General features: G+C 35.2%; 1 protein-coding gene across 3 annotated transcripts in view; it reads left to right on the forward strand.

Annotated features, from left to right (window-relative positions):
* LOC149784967 (metal cation symporter ZIP14-like) overlaps positions 1-13354 on the forward strand; it is a 44995-nt gene that overhangs the window by 21772 nt on the left and 9869 nt on the right. For all 3 annotated transcript variants that reach the window (XM_089978625.1, XM_089978623.1, XM_089978624.1), the window contains exons 4-5: positions 3455-3583; positions 9239-9469. In XM_089978625.1, the coding sequence (XP_089834751.1) occupies positions 3455-3583; positions 9239-9469 (360 nt within the window). The remainder of the gene's footprint in view (positions 1-3454; positions 3584-9238; positions 9470-13354) is intronic.

A 13354-nucleotide genomic window follows, 5' to 3' on the forward strand; every position in this document is an offset into this window, starting at 1 on the left:
TATACAAGAGTTGTATGTGGGATTAGTATTAAAAACTGTTGTGTAATCCATATACAAAAGTTGTATGTGGGATTAGTATTAAAAACTGTTGTGTAATCTATATACAAGAGGTGTATGTGGGATTAGTATTAAAAACTGTTGTGTAATTTATATACAAGAGTTGTATGTGGGATTAGTATTAAAAACTGTTGTGTAATCTATATACAAGAGATGTATGTGGGATTAGTATTAAAAACTGTTATGTAATCCATATGCAAGAGATGTATGTGGGATTAGTATTAAAAACTGTTATGTAATCTATATACAAGAAATGTATGTGGGATTACGTGTAGTATTAAAAACTGTTATGTAATCTATATACAAGAGATGTATGTGGGATTAGTATTAAAACTGTCAAGTGCATATGCATGATATTATCATACACTATGATATATTCATTCAAGAATGAATCAAAGTTAAAATGCTAAATAATGACCAACTCAACCATTATCTCTTTGTGTGGGGGGGGCTACTTGACCCAATATGTAATTTCAACTCGCGATTCATTCAGCTGTACTTTTGGCAAGCTGGCTGCCTTGGTACATTGTTTTAATTGTTGGATATATTATGTGGTAATCTGTCTTTTGTTTCATATGAGCAATCCAGACCAATGAATGTTTTATACCCTAAAATAACTAGAGAGAGAATGGGATTTTGTCAGGTGGAAATATAAAGATATTAATCCAAACCAATTAACTGTTTTAAAATCTAGGGGGAGTTAGAGTAATAAGAGACATTTCATGATTGCAGCACTCAAACTGTTATTTTCAAAAAATTGTTAGATTGACCAGTTGAATAAGGTATGCACACTTGACTTAGTGGAAATAATACTGGCAGAATTAAGATTGCTGAGTATACAGCTTCAGTACATAAGGTTGCTAACATCAAAACAAACTATTATTTTCAAAAGCATTAGTTCTGTGACTTCTTTATCTCTATTCTATAGGCATCAATTCAATACTGTGCAGAAGTGGTTAAAAATCAAGATGTGTATTTTATTCATCACATATTAAAATGTTTATGCACATGTAATAAAGGCTTTCTAAATATGAGAGGTGACCCATATTTGGGAGCTGTTTTTATTATTGTAATATCACTAGCATAATTTAAAGAGTTAGGTATTTAAATTTTAAGGGCATGAAACGTAATTATTGGTAAAATGCTTATGTTTTAAAGCAACAGTAGTAAAGTAGTCTAGTCCTAAAAAGGGGAGAAGTTATTGTTCATTTGATACAACATCATAATGATTTTTTGTCCTATAGAAAAGCTACTTTAGAAAAATTATTGAGGAGTGTCCCAACCTTTTGGAAACAATGGTGTTTATTGCTCTGAACAGACTTTGTCACTTTTATTTTTCTATCTGATGACAATACAAATTTTAATTGCAGAAAATTGTGCTAAATATATTTGAAAAGAGATAGGGAATACAACAAACATCTTCCTTGCTAATTATTTCTCAGATTATCCTAGCATCCTAAAATTTAGATGTAAGACATCCTTGTGCTACTGAAATAAAAGTGAATCTTCACATTTTTCCTTAATTTTTTTAATTGGCTCACTTGGCCATAAGTGAACTTGCTGTATGACCCTGTTTGTGTTGTTCATTGTCTATAATGCATGACTTGTTAACTGTGGTATGATCCTGCATGTGTTGTCTATAATGCATCACTTGTTAACTATTACAATCATAAATTCTTTTTAAAAAATCACTGGTTCAATATCAGTCAAACTCAAGCATCCAGACCACTGTTACAGTAAAACAGCTTTTAAATGACTTATTTCCAAAAACAGCGACATTGACCAAATTTGACAGAAAGGATCCTGTCATGAAGGTCTTTGAAGTATATACAAATTTGACAGACAACATGATCTCATGAAGGTCTTTGAAGTATGTTCAAATTTGACAGAAAGCATCATCTCATGAAAGTCATTGAAGTATGTACAAATTTGACAGAAAGCATCATCTCATGAAGGTCTTTGAAGTATGTTCAAAATTTGACAGAAAGCATCATTTCATGAAGGTCTTTGAAGTATGTTCAAATTTGACAGAAAACATCATCTCATGAAGGTCTTTGAAGTATGTTCAAAATTTGACAGAAAACATCATTTCATAAGGGTCTTTCAGGTATGTACAAATTTTACAGAAAGCATTATCTCATGAAGGTCTTTGAAGTATGTTCAAAATTTGACAGAAAACATCATTTCATGAAGGTCTTTGAAGTATGTACAAATTTGACAGAAAGTATCATCTCATGAAAGTCTTTGAAGTATGTACAAATTTGACAGCATTATCTCATGAAGGTCTTTGAAGTATGTACAAATTTGACAGAAAGCATCATTTCATGAAGGTCTTTGAAGTATGTTCAAAATTTGACAGAAAGCATCATTTCATGAAGGTCTTTGAAGTATGTTCAAAATTTGACAGAAAACATCATTTCATGAAGGTCTTTGAAGTATGTACAAATTTGACAGAAAGCATCATCTCATGAAAGTCTTTGAAGTATGTACAAATTTGACAGCATTATCTCATGAAGGTCTTTGAAGTATGTACAAATTTGACAGAAAGCATCATTTCATGAAGGTCTTTGAAGTATGTTCAAAATTTGACAGAAAACGTCATCTCATAAAGGTCTTTGAAGTATGTACAAATTGACAGAAAGCATCCTCTCATGAAAGTCTTTGAAGTATGTACAAATTTGACAGATAGCATTATCTCATGAAGGTTTTTGAAGTGTGTTCAAAATTTGATAGAAAGCATCATTTCTTGAAGGTCTTTGAAGTATGTTCAAAATTTGACAAAAAACATCATCTCATGAAGGTCTTTGAAGTATGTACAAATTTGACAGATAGCATTATCTCATGAAGGTCTTTAAAGTATGTACATATTAGACAGAATGCATCATTTGATGAAGACTTTTGAAGTATGTACAAATTTGACAGAAGGTATCCTCTCATGAAGGTCTTTGTAGTATGTACAAATATCACAGAAAGCATTATCTCATGAAGGTCTTTGTACAAAATAATGTTGATCTGCAATCAAATTTGGCCAGTTAGAAAAAGTGACTTTTTGTGCAAAATTTCTAAATGGAATTTGACCAAATTTGACAGAAAGCATCTTTGATGAGTCTTTAAATATGGCTGCCATTACTAAAAATAGAAAAGCTTTTAACCAACATTTTCTAACAAATTGTTGAGCAGAATGTGACCAGATTAGACAAGAAAGAATTTGGCATCAGGGTCTTTAAAATTTATGCAATTGATGCCAATCACTCATAAAATATAGCTGCTGTTAATAAAAATAGAATATATTAAAATATCAGCAAGCATCAGTCTAATCCATATTTTTTAGACAAGTTTCATCTAGCTGTCAGGGAGCAATCTCAATCCGACTTGAGTTTCTTTGTTTTTTTTTCAGGCATTTGGCCTGGTGACCAATGAGGTGACTCGTGAGAGCTACATCTGGAAATCACTAATCATTATCGGGGGAATTTACCTCTTCTTTATGATTGAAAGAATCCTGAAGATGGTTTTCAACTGGAGAAAGGTAATGCTAGGTGCTAGTTAAAGGGACTAGATAATAACACAGGTCTCACTAGGAGTCCAGGACTCCAAGTTTTACCAAAATAGAAGTCACACCAGCAAAAGTTGCAGTCCCCATAAGCTTATTGGGCATACCTGAAGTGGCTAAACGTCCAGATAAGAATATCCAGTGGTTGTCATTGAGTTTGATTTTCTGAATTCTTTACACCACTGACATATACAGTATATACTCGTGTATAAGCACATTCGCATATAAGCTGACCACCCCAAAAATTGAACAGGTATAAACACTGAAAAGTGCATGACCTGCATATAAGCTGACCACCCCAAAAATTGAACAGGTATAAACACTGAAAAGTGCATGACCTGCATATAAGCTGACCACCCCAAAAATTGAACAGGTATAAACACTGAAAAGTGCATGACCTGCATATAAGCTGACCACCCCAAAAATTGAACAGGTATAAACACTGAAAAGTGCATGACTGCATATAAGCTGACCACCCCAAAAATTGAACAGGTATAAACACTGAAAAGTGCATGACCTGCATATAAGCTGACCACCCCAAAAATTGAACAGGTATAAACACTGAAAAGTGCATGACCTGCATATAAGCTGACCACCCCAAAAATTGAACAGGTATAAACACTGAAAAGTGCATGACCTGCATATAAGCTGACCACCCCAAAAATTGAACAGGTATAAACACTGAAAAGTGCATGACCTGCATATAAGCTGACCCTCAACTCCGAGACATCAAGATGCACAAGGTAGGTTCTAAATGCATTTATTTAGGCAAACTTATATTAACAACAATTACACATATACTTATCTTGAGGTTGGCGTGCATGATTATTAAAAAGAAATGGTATAAGCTTGTTTGAAAAGTAATTTATTTAATTTTCTGTTTTCTTATTGTTTCTGTCTAATTTAGATTTGTGTATAATTTGATCAAATGATGACAAGAAATTAACAGTTGTGAGTTACTGTAACACTACCTCTCCCTTTTGACTCAATTTTTGTTTGTTTATGCATTATTGCATTGAACATTTTATATCAGTGCACTAGTAATTACATTTTTACTTTGCCTTGAAATTGTAAATACCTAACTCATTAAAATTTAATCCCAGTATGACTATACAAGGAACAACAATACGGTTTGATTCAACACTCGCAATTAGGATACTGAACGTATTTACATAATGGCACCACCACATGTACATTGTAGGTTTGAACACACACTGAATGAAGTACAGTCTGCTGAATGGAGTACATCCCTTGGAGTCGAATCATTGGCACCACTGTGCTAAACTTTATTGATATCTCCAAAATACAATAATGAAGTTTCAGAAATAATGCTTCAAAAATTATGCTAATACTGTAAAAGCTGATTTGTAGTTTGCTTCGATGTGAGCAACCTTACACCATACCTGTCAACTTTCATGCCAGGAGGGAAACAAAGCTATCAATTTTTGGGGTTGCTTCATGCCTACCTCCCGATTTCATAATATCTTCTGATATTTGCAGAGAACTCCCAATTATTACATTATGTCTTTGATTTTCATTTCTCCTAAAAAAGAAAAGTCTTACATGTTCTGTTGTTGTGAAGAGATAATTACTTTACTAGAAAGAATTCGCTTTGTCACTAAATAGAATGTTAAGTTTATAGAATGTTAAGTTCAAACATTGTTCAGGTAAATTAATGATTTTTTTACCTCTAGAACAATAAAAAATAAACCAGAACAAAAATAAACCACAACAATTAAATCGTTGACAATTAATTTAATTCCCAAGAATGATCACTACAGTTGCCGTAACTCCATAAACTATAGTGCCATTCCCACCAAAGAAACTTACACGAGTGAACACCTGGCATTTTATACCGTATATACCAAAGTTAATTACCATCATTAAATTAAAAGAAGGAATGAAAATACATACTACGCAGCAAATGTGTCCTCAGAAAAACTAATTCAGAATACATTTGTTTTATAGTAAACAATACTAAATGCCTTACGAGTTGACAATAAGGGAATAAGATCGGATATACATTGAGGGGAAAATTGTTGCAACATGTATGGTACCATGAGGCTGCCTATTTAGGTACCTTTCGTTCAGCAAAATTGGAAATCCTTTATTTGCCAATCAGTTGCTGGTGCTTACATAACACAGTAGTTTAGAACATGGTTTCTTTGAATTATGATGGAGGGTCAGTCATTTTTACAAAATAGTTTAAGGATTAACTTCTAATTAGTCGCACTGGCTTTCTTGTTTATTTATTTAAGACTAACCTTTAGCTATTGTGCAGTTTGGCCACAGCTGACCAGAATATGAAAATAGAGCATGTCCTGGGGAAAAAAAGGATGTGTCACAGGGAAAAACGGCAATTCTTTTTATGAATTTCACGTATATTGGACCAGGAAGATCGATCAATAGTTAGTGAAAACAAGGCTTTAAAAATGCCATGAAAAACATCCCAATTTTATGTCCCAATCTCTCTGTTTTTTTATTCAGTCTCCCTACGATAATCGTGCTAACATTATGGAATATAGGCAATTATACATCAATGCACTGGTATAAACTGCTGGTCAAAATTCCTTCTTAACACAATCCAGTTTCAGGTTTTTAATGATTAACTGGCCTTTGTTGCTGTTGGAAAACAAAAGACAAATTCGCAGACTATCAACACAAGAGACGCCGAAACATCAAGCTTTCCATTGTGCAGAAAGTTATGATGTTGTTCAGCCAAAACACAGAACTAAAATTGATTGATGTTGATTTTAGTTAATCTATAATGAGAATTTTAGCCTTTATTTTTACCACTCTTCGTGACTATGCAAGTTATGCTGATTATGTGCTTTGTTCAATTAAACATGTGTACCTTTTCACAAATATTACCTCAAGTTGTTTAACCGCTTATATCATTGAAAATGAGTAACTTGTGAGTGCATGATGCAATGTAAATGAAACAGCCCTTATGGACTAGCTGAAATGTTATCTGAAAGAATGCAATTTGGTCAAAACAATGAATAAAGCAAAATCTTCATCTAATATGTTCGGGAATAGATAAGGATTGAAGTGACGCTATGCACGCTTTGCTCTGTGTAAGTACTGAACATTATAGTTCAGCCTGGTCTCCTAGGTAAACTCAACCAGCCTGTTATTTATGAAGTCTGTATTTACCTTTATTTAATTTCTTGTTAGAGAAATCAGAATATATGCACATGCAAAAAAATAACACAATCAATCCCAGTACTTTATAACAGTTTAATAAGTGTCGGGTCACCAAAAATGATATTTTTTGTATGCATATGTCTAAGGACATCGAAAAAATTATTTTTTTGTGTCCCAAGATTTACAGCCATTACAGTAGTCAACAAAAAGACTTAAAAACTGTCAAGTTTAAATATTTGCCTGTGGATAAACCAAACCCCCCCTTCTTCCAGGACTTTATTTTTTCCTAAATTATTCATCTTATATGTGAGTATATATTGTAGCTCTTTTTTTGTCAAGGCAGAAAGGGTTTACAGATTTGTACAAATTATGATGATTTGGAGTTAAATATGTCAGCCAAGTATTTTGTTGCAACCATATGATGGTGTGCCGTCTGAGGTGGTCTTTTGCTTATTGAGGTAGTGCTGTTTATAAAACGAAATTTTTACCATATAGCTTTTATTGTGCTGAGGTGCCTTTAAATGCTGATTCATACATACATACCATTACAAAAAAATAGACAAATGTTGAAATGACATCTTAGAAACTTCTTGACAGAATTTGACCAAATTTGACAGAATGGACCAAGGGATGAAGAGCTTTCATATTTTACCTATAATTCTGAATCACTTTAACATAGAGCTGCGATTTCTAAAATAGAAAAACCTTTAGCAGCTTCTTCACTCGGCATATTTTGACCAAATTTACAGTAAACGTCTTGGCATGAAGGGTGTTCAGTTTGTACAGCTGAAGCATATCAGCCATCAAATATGGTTGCTGATGCTAAAAATAGAAATGTATCTAAAGCTTTCTCAACTGCTTCATTGGCCTAGTGGTTAGAGCATCTGCCTTGGAAGCAGGAGCTCATGGGTTCGAACCCTTTGCTGAGTCATACCAAAGACTTACAAAAATGGTACTAACAGTTGCCTCACTTGGCGCTCAGCATTAAGAGGTTAGTGTTAGGACTGGTCAGCCTGGTGTCAGGATAATGTGACTGGGTGGGACATCATGCTACGTAGACATCGTAGCAATATGACTGAAATTTGTTTAAAGCTGCATTAAAAATCTTAATCACACACACACACACAAAGCTTTCTCAAAACACTTTGAGCAACTTTAACAGAAAGTATCATGGCATAAAGGTTTTTCATGGAAAATTTATACTGATTTACTTTTAGATATGGATAAAGATATTTTAAAAAAACAGAGAACCTTGAAGCAACTGTTATAATAGCATATGCACTCAAAACAATGAGATGGAGATTTTTACTAAAAACAGCCTACTGACCGAGATTTCTTGGTCAACTGCTTTTGAATTTGGCTATAAAGCAAAATATGCCTCTAGATGAGCAATCTTAGACCAACTTTGATCTCATGTGATTAAACTTGGTATGTAAAATTTGTTGGGCATGTTCTACTAATTTGTGTCTAGAGTGATTCTCATAGCAATGGTGTAACTTCAATTTCAAATAGGTGGGAATTCTGTTTGTAGGTTCAGGTACAGGCAGTTCTTTGAACATGTTCTGTTAGATTTATGACCAGAGTGACTTCACTAACAATAGTATGACTTCCTTAGCAAATAGGTGGAAAATCTATTTTCAGCTTCTTCTCCAGAAGCACCCGCAGACCTTGGAATGTAGAATAAGCACAGTGCACTAGTACATATAGTAAGAAGTAACTGATAGAGTCAGGATTTACAGTGGCTGAGTGTTTAGCTTGCTGAATATGTGACTGAAATAGCTTGGGTTTTGAATCCTACCATTGGATCAGCCTGGGTAGTCTTTCATGATGTATTCTTGGCAAGGCACCTTTACTCCTATTGCCTCAGCATTAAGTAACCTACTTGTGTTGTTGTGCCATACAACATCAAGACAGACCAAAACAAATCTTCTAAAATGGATGAACCAATTTTTATTACACTTGGTAGGAATTCTCTACCAACTGTTGTTTTGAATTGGCTCTCAAAGCAATAGAGTGGCCTCCATAGCAGCCAGGTAGAAAAATGTTTTTTTAATACTTCTCTACCTTGCTGTCTCTTGCATGGCGCAGTCAAATATAATCAAGCTTTATAGAATTGTTATTTCCATTATGTACATTTTACAGAAATTCAGTATCTTTACATTTTTATTGTATTCTATTTGATTATACATTTGTTGGAAGGTTTAACTTCCTAAATTTAAGTGCAAAATCATTTTTACTTTTAATGAACAAGAATTGAAACAGAAGATGTTATTTGTGGGAGCATTAGTGAGTTTACTCCGTTATGATTTATTTTTATTCAGATTGTGAATGTGGTCAGATTTCTGTTTGGTGAAATGTCAAATTACTTGGTAACTAAAACTTTTTATATAGAAATTTTGACACACAGAATTTGATAATCAGGCTACCTTTAATACCCTTTATTCATCCAGGACTATTATAGCCTAATTCTTCTTTTTGTAACAGGATAAACAACACATGAAGCCTGTCAAAAGAATCTCCAGAAATGAGGTTTATTCTTCTTTCAATGAAAGAACACCAGTTTCCACAGTAACCAAGTACAGTGACACAGGGAGTCTGCCAGCCAATGAGAGCTGTGCCTCTGGTACTACACTTGGTAATGGCACTCAGGAATCAAGCTTGAATGACACCGACACAGTGGAAACTGTCAGTACAGAGGATACCTACCAGAATGAAGTAAAATATAGTTCACTTATTGTACGATGTTTAGCCTGCTTTTTGTTTCAGAAAAAAAAGAGTAATTTGTATGGAATATTCATATTCTGATGTGGTTGATCTTTCAGCCCATTCATCTAAATAAAATAATTTTAGAGTAATCAAAACAATAGTTGCTTTGCATATGCAAATGAAGTTTATTTCATTATGTTGTGTGTGTGTGTGTTATTGTTTTAGGGTTTAACGCCATTTTTCAGCACAAGATAGGCTATACATGGCAGCCAGTATAAATGGTGGAGGAAGATCCGAGGAAAACCCCGGAAAGATCCACTGACCCACAAGAAGCTACTGGCAAGCTTTCTCATGTACCCACATTGGCCAAGCCTGAAACTTGAACCCACGCAGACAGAGGTGAGATGGCAGTGATCCGTAATGGTGAGTACTTTAGACCACCTAGCCATTCAGGGCCCATGTGTGTGTGTGTACGTATGTATGTATGTATGTATGTATGTGTGTATGTATGCATGCATGTATGTGTGCATGCATGTGTGTGTGTATGTTTGTATGTATGTGTGTATGTATGCATGCATGTATGTATGTATGTATGTATGTATGTATGTGTGTATGTATGCATGTATGTATGTATGTATGTATGTGTGTGTGTATGTTTGTATGTGTTTATGTTTGTGTATATGTGAATGTATGCATGTATGTGTGTGTGTGTATGTATATATGTGTTTGTGTGCATGTGTATGTATGTATGTATGTATGTATGTTTGCAAATTTGCCTGACATTAACAACAAATGAGCGTAAATGATTAGTTGTTGACGGGACACTTTAGAAATCAGATACAAGGTGTACATAAATTTCCCAATGATCATTATGATTTCCCAATTGTTTAAACACTATACCCACGAAGCACAAAATAATTGACAAAACCCTATAATTGAATAATTGACTCATGGTCTGTATTACAGAGATGACACACCTGACAACATGTGTTTTATATGCTTGCCCCAAGTCACGGTGAATTTAATTATCTGTCTGTCCATCCTGTGATTGACCCAGTGTCTGTACTATAGAGATTTAAGACCTCACACCATGTACTTTTTATATGCTTGCCTTAAGACACAGTGAATTTAATTATCTGTCTGTCCATCCTATGATTGACCCAGTGTCTGTACTAAAGAGATTTAAGACCTCACACCATGTACTTTTTATATGCTTGCCTTAAGACACAGTGAATTTAATTATCTGTCTGTCCAAACTATGATTGACCCAGTGTCTGTACTATAGAGATTTAAGACCTCACACCATGTACTTTTTATATGCTTGCCTTAAGACACAGTGAATTTAATTATCTGTCTGTCCATCCTATGATTGACCCAGTGTCTGTACTATAGAGATTTAAGACCTCACACCATGTACTTTTTATATGCTTGCCTTAAGACACAGTGAATTTAATTATCTGTCTGTCCATCCTATGATTGACCCAGTGTCTGTACTATAGAGATTTAAGACCTCACACCATGTACTTTTTATATGCTTGCCTTAAGACACAGTGAATTTAATTATCTGTCTGTCCAAACTATGATTGACCCAGTGTCTGTACTATAGAGATTTAAGACCTCACACCATGTACTTTTTATATGCTTGCCTTAAGACACAGTGAATTAAATCAACCATCAGTCCATCCTAATGTCCATCCATTTGCAATTTGGTTTTTTGCACAATAATTTCAACTGTTCATCTGCAGTTAGCAAACTTAGTAGATGGCAAGCAGTTGTTGTAAGGAAGAACTCCATTGATTTCAGGCTCAAAACTAATAGTCAAGCTTGCTGACTAAAAGAAGGAAAATGATTTCTGCACAGTAACTGTAGTTATCTACCATCAGTTCCCAAACTTTGAGGATAGCTTGCACCTGTGATGAGGAAGAACCTTGTGACTTTCATTGATGCAAAATAACTTTAGTTCTCAATCATCTACAATTACCAAACTTTGTGGATGGTGTGCACTTGGCGTAAGGCAAAACCAGATTGATTTTCGAGTCAGATGGTCTAAGGTCACTATGCCAGAAAGAACTACACAAATAGTTGCTGTATTAGTTCTGCCTGACATGCTTTAGTCAAACTTTGCAGATTGCTTGCACTTGGGGTAAGGAAAAAGATTTTTGATTTTTGAGTCAAAAAGTCAAACATCAAGGTCCTTTTGACTGAAAGAATAAATATAGTTTCCAGACAATAATTCAAGTTCACCACCATCTGCAGTTGTCAGACCTTGTGGATGGCTTGCATGTGAGGTAAGAAAGAACTGTACCTATTTCTAGCGCCAAATATCAGAGATCGAGGTCATTGTGACCAAGAGAATAATTGTTTCCACACTATAACTTAAGTTCTAAATCATCTATGATTATCAAACTCTGGGGGTGGCTTGCACGTGGTGCAGGGAGGAACCCTGTTGATGTTGGAATCAGAAGGTTAAAGGTCAAGATCTTTTTTTTTCAAAAGCCACTGGACAACTTTTGCCAAAATTTCGCTGAAAGCACATTGGCATCAAACTCTTTAAATTTTACACAAATGATGCTGATTTTTATCCAATATAGCCACTGTATAAATCTTTAAATAGCTTCTTAAAACTGCTAAGTAGCATTTGACCAAATTTGAAAGAAAGTATTCTGACGTGAAGTACCTTTCAGATTTATATGAATCAGTGGACACAAAAGCCTTTGGTGTGAATCTTCTTGTGTCTGTTCGTTCTCCACTAGAATCTTCATTTCTGTCATGCGCTACTGGTTAGGCAGTGGAAGATCAAGAAGTATGGACATTCGATAATGCATTTTCAGGTCTTTGGACATCGGGATCCTCTCCATTGTGGACTCGGGCATAAATTCAATCATTAGTTACTTCCTCACTCAGCTATGATGAAGTTCATAGTTAAGAAGGTAACACAAAGACAAGAGGCAGCAAGATTGCAGAGGGGTTGTTCAGCCCCCTCTTCCATGTTGAGGCCTCTTATTGCAGAATCTAGCTACAAGGTGCATTCACCTGCTTGACCACTAAAGCCTTGTGCCAAAGATTTGGGATTATCCCAGGTGGGGATACCAATATGGACCTGGACACACAACCCCATTGGGTTGCTTGAAGCTATGGAGATTAAAGCTCAAACCCTGTTATAACAGTTTCACACTCAATACTGATCGTTCAAGTCTGGTAGACCACCAGGATATTCCTCTTGCCTGGAAGATGGCAGACTTACCAAGTGATCCCTTCTGATGATGACCATCAGAGGATGTGTTAGTCTTCCAAGCAACGAGAAGGTGCAGACATGCCTCTTTGATGTCAGAGGAGGTGTCAGGCTTCCAAGCAACGAGAAGGTGCAGGCATGCCTCTTTGATGTCAGAGGAGGTGTCAGTCTTCCAAGCAACGAGAAGTTGCAGGCATGCCTCTTTTGATGTCAGAGATTTGACATAACTGACGGCTTTTCCAGCTGAACTTCTTGACCTATTTAGAAATGCTTCAATAGACACCTTCAGTGACTTAATCTCTAGAAAGGCCTCTGAAAATCCCAGGGATCAACAATATTGGTCAAAGGATCAGCTAAACTGCCTAAACATGTTCTCATACGATACCAGAAGGTCTGTAGGTCCTTTGACTTAATCTTTTTAAGCAGGGACCCCAGCAGAACTGCCAGACCCCTTTTAAATCTCCTATTTACCTTTTTGTTAAACAGAGTGGCCATAAAGCTTGAGCTGGAAGTATACCTATTCTTGCCCCATCCCCAAGCTGCACCCTCTCCTGTCCAGTCCCCTTATTCTAGACACCCAGTTGGTTCCAGACTAGGCCTTTTTTTCAGAAAACTAGTCAAACCTAAGGTTCAATGTATGGATCATCTCCACAGTAAAAGAG

This window comes from Sinohyriopsis cumingii, chromosome 13 (assembly GCF_028554795.1).
Source record: "Sinohyriopsis cumingii isolate HCF-2022 chromosome 13, ASM2855479v2, whole genome shotgun sequence".
In the NCBI taxonomy this organism is placed as follows: Eukaryota; Metazoa; Mollusca; class Bivalvia; order Unionida; family Unionidae; genus Sinohyriopsis; species Sinohyriopsis cumingii.